General features: G+C 38.2%; 2 protein-coding genes across 2 annotated transcripts; both read left to right on the top strand.

Moving 5' to 3' along the window:
- Positions 1-4595: 4595 nt before the first annotated feature.
- Positions 4596-6008, top strand: LOC135946577 (uncharacterized). Its single transcript, XM_065494859.1, has 3 exons — positions 4596-4798; positions 4860-5151; positions 5301-6008. The coding sequence occupies exons 1-3, from the start codon at positions 4652-4654 to the stop codon at positions 5672-5674; spliced, it is 813 nt and encodes a 270-aa protein (XP_065350931.1). The 5' UTR covers positions 4596-4651; the 3' UTR covers positions 5675-6008.
- Positions 6009-8915: 2907 nt separating this feature from the next.
- Positions 8916-12030, top strand: LOC135945863 (uncharacterized). Its single transcript, XM_065493785.1, has 3 exons — positions 8916-9269; positions 9558-9622; positions 11516-12030. Exons 1-3 carry the CDS (start codon positions 9142-9144, stop codon positions 11875-11877), a joined length of 555 nt encoding a protein of 184 aa, XP_065349857.1. The 5' UTR covers positions 8916-9141; the 3' UTR covers positions 11878-12030.
- Positions 12031-16923: the final 4893 nt, after the last annotated feature.

Genomic DNA, 16923 nt, shown 5'->3' with positions numbered 1-16923 from the left:
TAAAAAATTCGATCAACCTCTCGAAATCGAGCTCCGCAAAAAAGCATTACTTTAAATAACTGAAGTTACTGAAGCCGGTTATTTTGCAGAGAAGGAAAGTGAGCGAGTGAGTGTCTGGCTGGAAGTGCAAGGTCTTCTTTCTGCTGACTCAAGGTTCAAGATCAAGGAGCTGCTGGCGTGAATTGAGGAGTGAATGAATGGCGCGCGGCGTGCGATTTGCCAGTGCAGTGAAAGTAATTACACGCCGCGGCTCAGCTCGGCTGCTGGCCGGCCGACAAGTACACGTAATGTGTATAAGAAAGTGCATGCGCTGACGTCACTTTCTTCCTCTTCGCCGTTTCATTAGTCACCTCGGCGAGCAGAGGCGCATTACATATTCTTCCTGAAGAGAGTACAGTTAAGCATGGTTTCGCAACAACTCGTCGAAAATCCGTGTCAGCCAAACAAACAAACAAAGAACAATGCGATTTTCAGCCGCTGGATTATCCGTTTTTATCCGCGACGACGCCCAGCAGCAATTTCTGTGGTTTGCTTTAATGGAAAACATGACCTCTATGCTTAATTTAATCGGTCATAATTGTATGTTTCTTTGGCTGATATGCGATGGGAAACCATTGAGTTAAATTAAATATAATTTAATGAAATAAGCTCAGAAGTGGAGATAGAAATCAAGGAACCAAAATGAAATAAGATAATTGATAAAATGGAATTGGAAATTTAACAAATTAGTTTTAAAACAGAACAAAAAGCTTAAATAATTTGGGAGTTTTTAAACCTACTCAAGTTTAGGTATGACGGAAGTATGTGAAATTCCATCACTATTTCCATGCGTAGTTTTTGGGTATTAGTTAAAAAACCTCTTCCTTGGAACAAAACAGGATACTCAATTTTCCTCTGCATTTTGTTTCATCTTAAGACTTTTTAAAGTGGAGGAAATGATAGCGATTGACAGGTCTGGGCTCCTTTGAGGCCGCTTGTACGATTTAATTATTCGCTCTGCTTAATGTAGATACGGAAATTTTTTCTGCTTCGTCACCACGCATGACACTTTATTACAAGCTGGGGTTTTTTCTTTATTGAAAAGAGAAATTATTGATCTGAGCACGTTAAATTTCTAAAACAACCTCTATGGAGGAGAATTACTTTTTGAATTTACTATTGAGCTCAATAAAAATTATTCGTATGCAGCCTTTGCAGAAAATGGACAAAAACTTTAGCTGCGCCCTGAAGGAAAAAAATCCTCAAGATTTCATCGATATAATATGATATAATAAATTTAGTTCTTTTTAAGGAATTTTTCGTCTACCTCTCAATCCACGGAGATAGGAAATGCGAACTGATTGTTAGTGAGAATCATAAAAAACTAAACTCTCATAAGTTTGCATTCTTCGCATGCTTGTTGGAGGAAAATCGGCACGAGAGCCAGGCGCACCCTTCTTCACTCTTTACAGTTTTTCTTTCTTTTGTGTCATCTGGCGTAAGTCACATAAATGGAAGAGGCCGAAACCGCGATGATCGCGGCGTCGAGGGGCGTACTGAGGATATGCGTGTAATCTTTTCCTTCCATTTACCCATCACAAGCGAGCCGCAGATGAGAAGTTTGTATAATCTCATTAATGCGCGCGCGGCGGCGCAAGGTCGACTAACGGCAAAGCGATCAGAACACCTTTTAACATTTAAGGCACACACGCGCCCGTCTGTGTCACTGGACCAATGTGATTAATGCTTTTTCCATGGCGAAATTCGAATTGTTGCAGATTGGGTGTCGGTCAATATGTTAATCTCAGCAAGAAAATTTTTTCGTTTAAGGATATAGTCTTCTAATAGCTGAGTGAAAATTAATTTTGATTTTCAAGCATTATCAATCTGTTTGCGAATTATTTCAGAGGCAAATAAAGGGGTTATGTAAGATTCTATAAATTGCTTGATTGGCTGTACAATCGTACGCTTAATGATGACATGTATTTAATCACTTTAAATAACCTGAAAGACAGCATAAACTAACGTAACCATTTGACTTGCAATTTTATAGGAAACTTTAAAATAAAAACAGTATTGAAATGAAATGATATATTTTTTGAATATATATGTCGTAGACTCGAATATCGAGTTTTATTTGGACAGGACACATACAGTTTCCTGAGTTTTCTTCCTCCTTAGCCAATTCATGAGAGAATGTAAAAAATATTTTATACAAGGATTAAAAATGGTTATTATTTATTTATTTGAATTCCCTTTAACATAGCAACAAAAAACCTGTCATTTTTTGGAGTGCAGCGTAAAATTGATTTTCAGGAATATCACAAAATTTATCATATGGGCGAAGATTTAATAAACTGGATGCAGATACGATCATTTAATACATTCAAGTGGCATAGATTAGTTTTGCTTTTAAATTAAAAAGTAGACACTGTGACAGGATGTCTCTTGCGCTGAGCATGTCTGTTTAGGCGGACCATCTCGGGAGATTCAAAAATTCAGGACCTATCTAGGACATTTTAAAAGCTGGTTCTGAAAACCTGAATAAATTATCTGCACTAAAAATAATGATGTAGAGAGATTTTCATAAAGGAATATTTTAGATTTAAAAATACTTCACTGCAATCACAGCCACTTTTAAATAGTTTGGAAAAAAGTCTACCATGTTTTTTTAATATTTATATCACCAATTATTCTATATCCCAGAAAAAAATAAAGTAATCCAAATTCTTTGTTTTCTTTTTGCTCCATAAAAATATGAACATCTCCTGATTGTCGGAGGCAATTTTTTTTAGCTCAAAAATCTCTTAGCTTCTAATAAAAAAATCACAATAGGGAAATTGCATTATTGTTAACATATGTAACATATAATTTGGTGTGGTCCGCTCTTTTATATTCACAAATTATTATGAACGTGACACAGAAGATATACTGTTCCTGAATCTTTGGTTGGAGCATCCAATTTTGAGCAAGATGTATGGAAACACTTTCTAGGCACCTAGGGTCGGATGTCGGACGGACGCATTGTTAAAACTGTATTTATGAGAGGCACACGTGAATTTGGGCCAATTAAGGTGCAAATCATCCAGGCGTGTGCAATAAATTTTTTAACGCTTTTTGAAACTGCTGAATTCACGCATGGTGGCCGTTTTAATTAACCCGAAGAAAAGAAATCGCTCGGAATGAGAAAAGGGATCAAGACAAAACTAAATACTATCATGCATTCGCACACAAGCACGTTTGTTGGCCAGGTCTAATTGCACTTGTCAACACTGTTCTCGGCTTGTAGGTCAACGATTCTTTACACTCGTGATTAGTCATTAGGCGGAAAAAGGCAAAAGTGCACCGAGACAAAGGTGAAGCAGCCGGAAACTTGGGCAGGGAATCCGGATAATTGTATGCAAATCGACACGATGGCGGCGGCGAAAGTTGATAAACAACCGATTCAATGAGCAATAATTATTGGCGCGCGATTTATGCAAATATTCGCCGAAACTGGGTCCTCTCGATGAAATTGGTGCGAATTAAATTTTACTGCTTTGTTTTATGGTTAGCAATGAGGCCAGTGAAGCTCCGCGGTGAAAAATATGTTGAGTTTCATATCGATGACATTTTTAATTTCTTGTGACACGAAAAACTGAAAGAGATATGGGATATGGAAAATAATGTTAATATGAAAAAGAATATGTATTTATAGTTATTGTTTAAATAAACTAGAAAGTTTTCAGTTGATTTTGTAATGTTATGTTTAGTAAGTTCGCAAATATTTGAATTTTGCTACAATGTTTAACTGTAAAAATTAAATACAATCACTGCTATTCTTTTTAAAAAAAACAATCCTAAAACAATTGTAAAGCCATTTTTTTATTTAAAAATAAAATTATATCAAATTTTGAAATTGTAATTATTAACAAGTAGAAATATTCTTCTTCTTATATGAATCAATGAATGATCCAAACGTTTGCACCACGTTGTGTACCTTTTGACTTAAAATGTTAGGTTTTATTTAAGCCGTTGGCTAAGTGCTTATTTAACAATCATTTATGCTCGAGCAGCTAGTAAAAATTAAATAATTGTGCTTTGTCTTTTAGAGCGCAATTTGATCAAAAAATCAAAGGATGAGGTCTTTGTATTTGAAAAGTGATCAATTTCGTGCGTGCGTCAAAGTGAAAAAGTAAAAGTTTCCAAACGGAAACAAAAAGCAGTCAAGGCCCACGCGTCGAGATCTCCTGCGCGCCGGAACTGTCAATTATAACGAAATAACCACGACGGCGGCGCACGTGGACGCAAAGACTGAAAAGAAAGAAAGAATCAATAGAAAGGGAAAATCCTGCTTTGCTCGGCCGTTTAGCGTGCGCTGGAGAGAAATCACGGCGGTGCATCCTCATCGGAGGAGTAAACAAAATTTTCCCACAGCGCGGTTGCACCGAGCAAAAGGGTTGGTGCGTTATTCGTCTCTCCCCGCATTTTTTGTCTTGTTCCGGCTTTCTCCAGACTACGCGCGCGGTGAGTCGGTGCGTGCGCGACGGCTGCTGGGCGGCCCCCTCCTCGGCCGGCGGCCCCTCCCAGGTGCGGTGGGGGCTCGCAGGGTTGGTCGGCTTATAAAAAGCAAGTGGCCAGGTGACCGGCAAACAAACTCACACACTCACTCGCTAGCCGAGCAACCACGAAAATGCAGATGTTCCAGAGCCACCACTTGGTGTGCGGCCTGCTGGTCGCCGCCGCCTTCGCCTTCCTCGCCGAGGCCGCTGCTGTGCCCGAGCAGTCCTCCGAGTGGAAAATCATGTCCAGAGTTTTCGACGACTGTCTCGGCAAGGAGGTAGGTTTTTCTTCCCTTATATAAGAGGATAGTGGGCTAATTTTTGCGTGTCTCCCTCCAGGAGACGATAAACTGCCTTGGCTTGAAGGCCGCTGCCGCCCTTCAGCGTGCTCAGCGCGCCGCTAACCTGGAACTCGCCCCCGGAGTCGTGATCACCAAGCAGAACGTCGAGGGTGTGCGTGATGGACGTGCTCTCAGCGAAGCCGAACTCGAGAACTCCCTGCCCGCTGAGGCCAGCGAGCGTTCTGGACGTGTCTTCGACATTGTCTTCGATTCCGCCATCAACTTCCTCAAGAGCCACTCGCTCGAGGTCAAGCTGCCCGCCTCCGACATCGCCCGCTCCCTGGAAACCGGTACGTTTGAAAAAATTTTAATCAAACTGGACGAAAAATGGGATATTTCTTACATGAAAATATCTTTTGCATGTCCTTCGGGTATTTAATTTCTTCCAAACAATAATTTATCTTGTAAAATAATTAACTGGATAAAAATTTAATTGCAGGCCGTCTCAAGCTGAAGAAGCACTTCCTGCCCCTGCTGCTCGGCGGTGGACTTAAGTTCTTGGTTCTGCCCGTCGCCCTTGGAGTGATCGCCTTCATGGCCATCAAGGCTCTGGCTATCGGCAAGCTGGCCCTTCTGATCGCCGCCTCCCTTGGTGGCACTAAGCTGTTCAGCGGATTCGGCGGATTCCTCGCCCCCAAGACCAAGACCATCGAGGTTGTGCCTCACCCTGTGCAGTCCTTCTCCAGCTCCGGCGCCGGCGGCTACTCTTCCGGATTCAGCGCGTCCAACGGCTGGAGCCGCAACATCGACGCCCAGCAGGATGCCCAGAAGCTGGCCTACGGCGGACAGGCCCCTGCGGCCGCTCAGCAGTGAGCCCCGAAGAGCCGAAGGCTGCGCCGCCTGGCGAGAGAGTCAACCTTTTGTTTAATTTATTGAAGCTCGAGCGAAACACACACGCGACTGTCTCTTAAATTATTTTATTTATGTAATTACGCGAGCTCAGTCAGTGTTAATTTATTGTTTTAAATTATTCGACGAACGTGTTCAACCAAATGCTCACCTTTTCTATCTCTCTGTATTGCATCACTCTGTGAAATAGTCTGCGCCGTTGTTGGTGCGCACTCTGGTCGTTACCGTTGTTCATCTTTTACACCCCTTCTCACCCCTCTTACCGCAATAAACACGAAATGATAATTTTTACAATGTACACGCAACTCTTTTCTTTTTTAAACCGAAACCGAAAGCATTATTTATTATGCGTTGCAAATAATTGAAAGTAAGAGTCGTTCACTTTTATTCCTGTGACTCTGCACATTGCATTGAGATGATCAATCGGATGAGAGCGCGGCGAATGTGGGCCAAAGTGCGTGGAATCCGAGTGCCGTTCCTCTTGCCTCGCGGCTTCACCGGCCGCGCCCTCGTCACTCACGTGTTCCGACGACGCATCTCGCCTAATATTGAGCCACCGCGCCGCTGGATAATTATCGAAAGAGAACAGTTCGTTGAGCGGATGACCTCGCTTGACATTTTTCCACCTCTTCGGCTTCTCAGCCACTTGGCCAAAAATTGCGCGCCTAATTTGCTTCAAATTGGTCAGCATGAGAAAATCATGCAAGCCAAGTAGCGTTTTTTCGTAATTCAGTCCTGCAAGGCAAGCCTCTGTGTCATATGAGCTATACAAGAAATATTTTGAATTTCATAGTAAGTTCAGGGTGCTTGCAAAAAATGTTCTTTTTAAACTTGCAAGAAGAGAATCTGCCTCATCTACTTCTTTTCTTGATCTATTTATTTATTGTATTGCATTTAACATACTGAGTAATTTAGAAGAAAGCAGTTATCTGACTTAATGAAATATTTTTTTAAATTGACTCACCGTTGGGCAAATCGCGGCCAGACGAATCTTAAATAAGCAAAACACATGGCCAAACTAGTGTATTTTTAAGACATTCAATTAACAAATGAACAGAATATTTTAATAAGCTGCCATTTTCTGCACATTTTGTTTATACTGTGTATCGTATCCATCATAATTGATTGTTGTGTTATTCCACACTAACTATTGAATGAATATACCACACCTCCTGCTTCGAGTAACCAGAAGCAATCATATATTACATATATTATAAAGGTATTTTTATTTTCCTGTGCAGCTCCTCTACAAGACTAGGACTTTTATGAGTTTTTTAAGACATCAACTTTCCGACAGCCTTCACTTTCCATCTTCGACAACAGTGAAATATGTTTAATCTATTTTTAACTGTGTTTTTGACCTTATACGATCATAAGCTTTAGACAAATGCTTGAATTTCATTCTATGATTTTTTATTAAACCAAAACCCTTCACACATATATATCTTTTACTTTGTAAAAATATTTTTAGTCAAGCTATCCTGACAAAATATTCGAAAAATGAGCTCTGAGCATATTTATATAATTATTTAATTTCAATAATTTCTTGGATTTGCGCAGTAATTTTTTAACGCTTCATTAAATTAAATTCAATTAAATTATGTCCTTACTCACTTCTGAAAATTTTTATTCCGTTTAATTAAACCTTTCCTTTATTTTCATATTTTTAAATTTAAAGGCCTAAAAGTCTCGAAAGGGTTTCTTTCGCATCGAAACTTGCAAAAAGGCGCATAATTCGAGAGGAAATCAGGGTCAACACGTGGTGCAAAAGAGGAAACAAAGAATGTGCACGCAAAGCGCGGAATGTGCGTCTGCCGTTCGGAGGCAAAAAAACCGGTGGCCGCCGCCACGTTTGTGAGTGTGTTTGGACCAAAACAAGAAAATTGACACCGCAAGAGCCGAGAGGAAAGAAGATAGAAGAGGCTTTTAACAAGCTGGCCAAACAGCGGCGCCGATGAAGCGGGTCACTCGGCGTGCGCGCGCGTCAACTGCCACACACGCACCAAATCTTCCCTTTAGCCTCCGCATTGTGATACATTTTTAGTACCGTTCGTCGCGCGCAGCCTCACTCTTTCATTAGCGTGTGTGAATACTAATGAGGAGGATGAGACATTCGCGCTTACCCGAGACATTTTAGATATGAAGATCAATTTTACATGTGTTATATCATAACTATTTATGTCGATAACAAAATGATTTAATATCAAAGATGCGGTAAAGGAAAAAGTTAAGAAAGTTACTGATTTTATACATAATAATATGAAGGACCATTTTAGGAATAATTTTCATTATATTTTTCCTCTATTTACCAACGAAATTATTACAGTTAAAAATTACATTGCACTTAAGAGAGCATCACGGGTTTACCGTCATCAGGTTATGTTCATAAAATATAAAATGTTGCTTACTAGGATCAGGTCCAAGTCTTGACAAGAGGCTATCACATTAGTTTTATTATTGGATGTGTGAAACCTGTCGTGATGAAAACAAATAAGTTAAGACACTTTCTGACTTTCCTATAAATTTCAAATATAAAAAAACAACACGTTTTCAACCCTTTGTGTTTTTAAGCAACTCGATGTACAGTAAAAAGCTGGGCATACATTGCTGATTAATTTCACAAGTTTAATGTATTCAAAATGTTATTTTTGTTACTAACTTTGAGAAAAGAAAAAAAAACACTTGGGGAAAGAATTTAATTAAAATTATTTTAGAATGACGACGCTCCAATAGGCAAACTTCTAGAAACGGAGGCTAAAAACATGAAAAATCATTAGAATGAAATATAATCCCTTGGTTTCATACTGTACACAGCAGCTGTTTCGGCCCCACAGATCTCATTAGCAGTTATTTACTTCCAAATAAATATAATCATTCCCAGTATTAGCAGCAGAGAATTTTGAATCAGCGATCATTGAAAACATACACCAATTGCACTCATTGCTTTTAGCACAGCAGAAAAAAAGAATCAAAAGATGAACTCTTGTCAAACCCGCCACACGCCCTCCCTGTACGATCCCTCGACAAAAACTTGCATTAATTTAAATTTTATAAAATACCCTGTGGGCATTTCTTCTTTTATAATGATTCAAAAAATTTTAAGCAGGTTTATTATTTTGTAAAACAAACTGATTCAGCCAAGATCGCAAATCAACAGTACGCGTAATTCTCGTTTTTTGTATCCAATAAATGACTAAACAAATTTCTAATTAAATGCTCAGCATGCGAGTGACACGCACATATGACAAGTTTTAGTTCCAAAGTCGTGATTTCGCAGGCACGATTGTCCACCGCGACCTGGTCAAGAACGGTTTATTTCCCGAGAACAATATGCTTGTCAATCGAGCGGAATTCACGAGTTTGCGTCTATAAGAGTGCGTGTGCAAGTGCGGTGGCGATTTATTCGGCCAACACCCTTCGACCCACCGACAATGCTGAGCGACACCTGCTTGGTACTTTGTGTCTTGTGCCTGCTTGCTCAGGGCCTGGCAGACAAGAGCAGCTACCCAGATAAGTGCGCCGGAAGCTGCAAACACAAGATCAACTCGCAGCATCGAAAGTAAGTTTACTCTTTCTTCAAGCTTTCAGTGACTTTCATTTAGGCTTAAAACAAACTGAAACTAATTAATTGATGAAACTTATTGACTTACAATGATATTAAATTTCAATTTCGTTCCGCAGTTCTTAATTCAGCTGCTGAACAAATTACTGGCATTAAAACACAGTCTAGAATAATCTCCAATATGTACGCTCATTATTTCAAAATTAAATTAGACTAAAACAATTTGTGTATTGAATTTAACTGATTTATTGTTTGTATGAATTACACACATGATAACAATTTCAGCTCTGCACTAGAAGAAATTTCCAAAGATATCCTGAGGTCCGTGGGTGAGGATTTGATCGCTAGAGGTGAGCTTTTTCTTTCTACAGTTTCCTTTTTCCTTGTAATCGAAGCGACGGTGATTTGAATAATTTCTGAGAAACCTCCACTCGTCTAGCGCACAACTAACTCGTCTTCTTGAAGAGGCGAAGAAATTAGGTCACATAACTTCCTCTCCCGTGCGCGTCTAAAGGTCCCTAGCCGCTTTTCGTGGTCAAGGGCGAAAATATCTCGTGTGTTCCGGCGTTCGTTCAACAGTTTCGTTGTTGTCGGGACGACGGTCATGCTTTCTTTTCCTGCCTCTCTCACACACACGCATTATCTCTTTTGTTTTCGCTCTGCGATTAGCTAGCCGCGATACGTGTTAATGAGAAATACGTGTTTATGGTGAAAATAGACCGTTTCCGGTACGAATCAAGATCGAAAGTATCATGCAAATTATGTGTCGAAAGCAATTATTAAAGTATGCTATGTGCAATTTAAACGATATGGCCAACATTTTCCGAGCTTCTATTCGATACAGATGAAGAATCAATTATTGGACGTTCAGTCTTTAAACGCTAGAAAAAATAGTTAACAGGTGTATCAGGCCGTATAAACCGGCAAAATGAATTAATTTTAATGCCCCTTTAATTAAAAAAATGATAATGGAACTTCTCGAATGATTTTGAAGCGTCTTATTTAGGACGAAAGTTTGTACTCCAGTAAATCAAAACTTTCTTGAGTCTTATAAATAAGTTGAAAAAAATAAATTTGGAAAAAATTATGAAACTTTAGTGGTGTCAAGAATTTTTAATATGAATGATTAAGCAAATATTTGTTAGCAGTAGGGACAATTTGACAAAAAAACTTGCGAGTTTTATTCCCGAAAATAACTAGCATTTTTCAGATAGTTTAGGAATAATTTAAAACCAGGAATTCTTTTCTCAATACGGTTAGAAAATGTTTCTGAAGCTTTTATATTTTTTATCTAATGCAAACATTCAAGACGCTAATAATTCAATCAAAATATTTGGTTGCTAATTAAAATAGAAATTCATGAAATAGAGCGTTTTTTTCTAATTTGCATCAATCACATGGAGAAATTCACGTGCACTTGTATGCACAAATCAGAGACGTTTCATAACAAATCCATTTTTAAAAGTGAAATTTTATTTAAATATTTCACTTTTCTCATCTTAAAATAATATTTGTGCGGCTATACAGATTATTTTTTCAGCCATTCAATTGTTTTGTTTGCATTTTTATATTTTGATTAGTACTTTTAATGACTCAAAATTTATTTAAAACCAATCTCTGAAACTTTTCTTAAAAATTGCACTCAGCCTACAACTTGCGATTTTCATTTATCGTGATTTTAAAGGCTTTAATTTTGAGTGAGAATAAAATAAAAAAAATTATTTTATTTTACGAAAAAAGCAGCCGTGCAAATCTTAATGGTCAACACTGACAACCCCGCAAATAATAATAAGGAATTTTTTTTCAGAAATGTAATAGCGAATGACTGTATGCTTTTATATTTTTACATTATGAACAAAGCTAATTTCGTTTCCCCAGCTAATATCATAAATCAGAGGGCTTCTCTGGAATGTGAAATGACACATCGATCGATTTGTTTCGTCAAATAGAATCTACTCTAAAAATTATCAGCATGTTATAATAGAAACTGGTTTCGAAATCCGCTCTAATATGAACAATAATGGTAAAATCCTAATGGAGTTTATAATCTTAGCAACTCGATAGCTCGCTATATCACTACAAATAATATTAAAAAAAAGAATCTCACTGTCAAGAAGTCCCCTGTTCAACCTGACTTTGATTATTTACACGGGCTTAGAAATTAGATCATCTGTATTTTTTGTGTCCGCATTTCCCTCGAAGGCAGAGCAATTAAAATATTCGTCCACTTCCACTCGCAACAGGTATCCGCACAATCGACCCAATCCTAGGCCTGATCTTGGCCCTGCAGCTGAAGGTGCTTCTTTCGATGCCACTGTTCGTGCTGGCCGCCGGGCTGATCGGGCTCAAGTCGCTGGCCGCCAGCCTCGTGTCCGTCTTCTTCTCGGGGGCGTCACTGCTGCGCACGCTGATGCCGGCCACCAACGGCAACGGCAGCAACGGCCGCCCCGCAGGTGCCTCCAGTCGCGTCGCCTACGAGGTCAGGTCGCCCCCGCAGAACGAGCTGGGGCCCTACGTGTACCCACCTAGTGCACTGGGGGTAATCACCCCCGCAGCCGCCAGACAACCGGATGTCCGCATTATCAGCGCCGCGGCCAACAACTAAAACTGAACCATTCTTTGCACTTTCTTCTTGCTATTAAGTCTGAGTCATGCCAATTGCTGTGCCGTATTTACATCTTGATTTTCAAGTGAACATTAAATGGAATATCACAAGAAGTGACCAAAATAAATAATAAAAATATGCTGTTTATCACTCTTCATCATCGTTTTTATTACCTAAATTATTTTTATTAAAATCAAAAAATGCATTAGTTTTAACATTATTAAATTCATGTATCGTACAATGCATCCTCTGCATATTTTTGACAATGTTGTCGGAAAGAGTGTATTATTCTATGATCGAATATAATCGAAAAGGACAAGACCTCAAATAAATAACAAAAGAAAAATACACGTTAAATATTTCAAATAATATTTTGCGTTCATTAACAAAAGAGATAACGTGAATTTTACAGACTTTTTAATTTTAAATTTATTTAATAATAACTCTTATACAAAAAAACGGTATAATAAAAGTTACAAATTTAATCATATTAAAGTTTGCAAACTGCAATCAAACAAGAAAGTTCTTGAGTCCTCCTGAAGAGGGAGTCTGTTCTCCATAACGCGAAACTAGCTTGCTTTCCGTCTTTGCGCTGGCCAAAAAGCGCTGATGTAGTTTGCTTTTAGATGGGATATGAAGTTTTAAACAATTTACAAAAAAAAAACACAAACCCCCATTCTATTTCAGTTTCGGTGGCATTATATTTTAAAATGAGTTTTTAGGTTTTGAGACCAAAAAAAAAGAAATCGATTATTACTTAAGATGTTCGAAAAAAGATTTATTTATTGAGATGAAGCGAAATTTTTTCCAAGATTTACGACTAGCAAATAAATAATTTGCGTTGAATATATGTTTACAAAATGCAAAAATGTACGAATAGTTTTGCTATCTTCCTAAAACGTATCGATTTTTTTATAGAATTATCACATAATTATTGCCCTTTATTTTTTCCATTCGGGTTTTATTCCAGTCATTCCTTGCTGATATAGTATATTTTTTAATTTAAATCACCAGATGTAAAATTTCATGCATAAATGGAGTATAAAAGTAATTAATAACCCACTTTACTCTTTAAGTAATTAAGTAATCTATAATTTCTATTACATCGAATCTCATGTAAACAAAATAAACACAGTACAGGAATGAATTGAAGACAATAAAGCTTTTGTGCGTGTGATTCTCTATTCTTTTCGTTGCTGCGCGTGATTTGCATATAATCGGCGAACAATTGGGCTATCACTCTCACGTGCGCAACTTCCAAAGAAAGAGAAAAACAAAAGCGGCGAAAAAGAGGATGGGGCCCGTGGGCCAGGCGAACAATGCGCTGCGTATATATATATTTCTTCGGTATTTGGGAATGAGGGCATGCGGAGAATTAAGACCCGTCCAAATTAGGGAGAGGAGAAGATGTGACCCAGAGAGAGAGAGAAAGAAAGAGCGAGCGGATCACTCAGCGGTAGATCCGGCTAACTGACCCACTTCTTGCCACCGCAGCACCTGCACCTATCAACGCGCGCACTTGCTCTTTACTCTCAATTGCGTCGCATTTTTTGCACACGAGAATAAACCGAATAAGATATGAATAAGTATCAAAATTAGGCTAAAATCGAATTTCAGGCGGATGCGTTGAAAAGAAGCAGTCTCTTCCAAGCAATATCTAAAAATGTTAAAAAATAAAAGCCTTCTTAGAAAATAGATTTTTGAATATTTTAATTTATGAAATAAGAGGCTTTTTTCCTTATTTCCATAGAAACAGAAAAGATAAGCAGTTCATTTTCAACCACCAAGGCAGCTGCATTTAATTTCAACTAAACACATTCTCGTGTGCTTTTTGCCTTCATTAACAGCATTTACCAAAAATTAAAAAATTAATCAATAAATTCGTTACGGAACCCAATAAAAACATTTACAGTTAATCGCTCTGATGAGGAAATAAAAATCATCCGTTTGGAATGCCACTACTATTTCCCTATTCGGAGGCAAGGTAAAAAACGTTATTACTATCTCCGATTCATAAATTAGCAGAGGAGAGATTCGACCTTTCCCCCTCCCCTCATAGAGAGTTCAACGACCGGCGACGTGTTATGCCGGTTGCATACCCTCCGGCGCCAAACCTTAATCCCTTCTACATATGCCCACTAAAAAAGCATTAAATGTTGATTTGGCAAAAGCATTTAATTCTCCTCCATCAGCTCAGCACCAAGAACACACACTTGTCTCTCTTGCAGTTAGGCGTATTTACATGCCGCGGAACCTCAGAAGCGACTGAGGCGACTAGCGCTCGCACCTCCCGATATTTATACCTGGACCCTGAGCACGCTTGCGACTGCGACCACCAGCGGCAGCACCGACCAGACTTCTTTCTGGGTCACCGTACGTCTCCAGTGTGCAAACATCCGCATCTTCGTTCATTGTCAGATCATAATATTGTTGCAGTGACCTTGATAATGATAAAGTCAAATGAAAACTGCTTTCTTTAATATAGTCAACAGTTTGGGGTTTTGTTTTTAGAGTTTAAATTCATGAGCTCATGGATTTTGGTGGCATATATTATTAATCAAAAATTCATACACGTATATTTCCTTATTACAGTCATGTTTATAGCAATTACTTCCTGTTATATTCTGAAAGAAACCAATTGGCTGTAATTAGATTTGTTTTTTAATTTTATGTCAATGGCGGGCAGGGGGAAACTTTATTTCGCCTGCTTTGAAACGGTTCGAACTATATTTTTAATTTTGTTCTTACTTAGATATTAATGCTAGTTTCAGCTATTAAGATTTAGATTTCTCATTCCTGTTTTTATCATCTAAGGTTTTGTAGTTCAGTTAAAATACGCATTTACGAAGAAAGACAATTAAAAGATGATATAGGAAATTTCATTACAATAAGATATGTATTTCCATTTTATATTTCATTTAAAGAAAATGAGAAACCCTTTCATTGGCCATAATCTGTTGCTCCTCTCCAATAACATCACTGTATTTATTTTTAGAAATATATTGCGATTTTTTTTAGTACTGTGTGTGCTTATTATTTTCTTGTGCCCATTCACGAGAAGGTGAAAATGTGTTGTGTTGTGCATCTCATTCATTTTGACGAAGAGCGAGAAGAAATGGTAATAAACAAAATGATGATGAGGCGCAGAAAAAGAGCCGTTCCGAAATCGAGGACATGCCGCCTGAGGACAATGTTTACATACACAAAGTACGCGAATACATTCACGAACGTTATTTATTTATAAAACAAAATTTCGGCGCGAGTGAAGAGATCAGCATCTATCGACATCCATCAACGTATCCCGTTGTTTGTCGGCGAAAAAATGACTGGTGAGGCTCGAATAATGGCGTGCGAGTGTGTAATTAACAATGGCTTGATCCCACGAAGTTTTTGCCAATTACATTATTCACGGAATGCTCGCTGATATGGTGTCGATTCATCAATTTCCGCTGATATTGAGTCTCTTCGGATGCACGCCATAATCTAATTTGGCACCGCGACATGAAATTCAAACCAAAAAAGCTTATCTTGATACATCTTTTGACATGATTGTCGTTATTTTTGCTGTCAGAAAAAAAATGAAAACTGCGTATGACCAACTTGAACGAAGAATTCAATTTTTCAGTGTTACATTCTTGTTTATTCTTGCAATGGTCAGCGGTTTGAATGGTCCTTATAAAATGAATAGTTGAAAATTCACTTAGAGAAGACTTTCTTACTTAAATTGAATGACAAAAGGTTTCTGTTTTTTTCTACCCATTGTTTCTTTCCATAACATAAATTTTGTTAGGTTTTTGTTGGACTCTCTGTGAAACTTGGATTGAGATATAATGGCCCCTATAGGTATATAGTTGCTTTTTAAAAGGGAACCGCGGAGAATCGTAAGGAGACTAATTATTGGCAGTGTTGGAATGGAGCTCTCGCAATTTTCCCGTCAATATATATTACTATTTAGTCTCATAAATAGAAGATGCGCTTCAGCAGGCAATAAAAATACACAACTAAGTCCTCCCACCTGCACGCGATGCAAAGCTCTTTCCTGCGGATTTGCCTACTTTGCTTGACTCGTGTGTTTGTGCCACATCTTTACACTCGATTATTGCCTTTTCCTAGCAATTTCACGCTTTAAGACTCCCAAATTACCACTAAGCGGCTCCTTGACTCGAAAAAATCTCTGACCACAACAACTGAAAACGATTCGGTTAAATAATAGCTATCTTTTTTCTAAGGAAGCAGTAAAAATATTTTTAATGCACTAATTTATAAGTGCTTTATTTGGATAGAAGGTAGACATTGTTTGACTTTTGATGTTTCACCATTGTAAATCTATTGCAAATAAAATGGAATTTTGTCGATGAACTTAAATCAATTCCACGCTGATTTGAACAATTGAATCTTTATTCGTCATTTCGATTCAATCATCTCCATTCACTTGAATATTTTCCTCCCATCAATGATTCGAGCGAGTGAGAAAAGTGATCTGGATGGCCATTGTCACGTTTCCTCTCTTCGCTGTTCTCCGAGTTATTGCTTGGACGAGCAGCTCCTCAACTCTGCTGAATCACTTCTTTTTCTCCCTATTGTGTGTCCATCGCCTTTTCCTCTGGTTAGAGAAAGATGTACATTCAATGTCAGTGGGTCACCTGCTAAATGAAAACGCTGCGTGATTTGATACCTTATTAAAGTATGCTCAATGGGTTTTTCACTTTCATAAATGGCCTTATCGATTACAATAAAAAAAAATTGTGTGCGTTATTTTTGTGATTATATTTTATATGGAAAATTTTAAGAACTTTTATTTTGTCTATTGAGGAATATTATTACGTATTTGAGCAGTGTGGTTTAAAACGAGTGCCATCTTTTTCATCTGTGTATGTGAAACGTGAGAACTTTGCCATCCACGCTTTAATCTTTTTGTTTTCTTCTTGCATCTTCCTTGTCGATTATATCAGCCGTTTTATGTCGTCAAGCGGCTCACGTCCCAAATTCCTCTTAATTGTGACTGCACTTAGATTTTAGTTTTAAGTATACATGAAAAATACATCT

The sequence above is a fragment of the Cloeon dipterum genome, chromosome X (assembly GCF_949628265.1).
Source record: "Cloeon dipterum chromosome X, ieCloDipt1.1, whole genome shotgun sequence".
NCBI classification, from domain to species: Eukaryota; Metazoa; Arthropoda; class Insecta; order Ephemeroptera; family Baetidae; genus Cloeon; species Cloeon dipterum.
This window is presented reverse-complemented; position numbering and strand designations above follow the sequence as displayed.

Coding starts and splice junctions, on each gene's coding strand:
- LOC135945863 (XM_065493785.1), top strand. CDS start 9,142: ATGCTGAGCGACACCTGCTTGGTACTTTGTGTCTTGTGCCTGCTTGCT. Junction 9,270..9,557: donor ATCAACTCGCAGCATCGAAA/GTAAGTTTACTC, acceptor TAACAATTTCAG/CTCTGCACTAGAAGAAATTT. Junction 9,623..11,515: donor TGAGGATTTGATCGCTAGAG/GTGAGCTTTTTC, acceptor CACTCGCAACAG/GTATCCGCACAATCGACCCA.
- LOC135946577 (XM_065494859.1), top strand. CDS start 4,652: ATGCAGATGTTCCAGAGCCACCACTTGGTGTGCGGCCTGCTGGTCGCC. Junction 4,799..4,859: donor ACGACTGTCTCGGCAAGGAG/GTAGGTTTTTCT, acceptor GTCTCCCTCCAG/GAGACGATAAACTGCCTTGG. Junction 5,152..5,300: donor CGCCCGCTCCCTGGAAACCG/GTACGTTTGAAA, acceptor ATTTAATTGCAG/GCCGTCTCAAGCTGAAGAAG.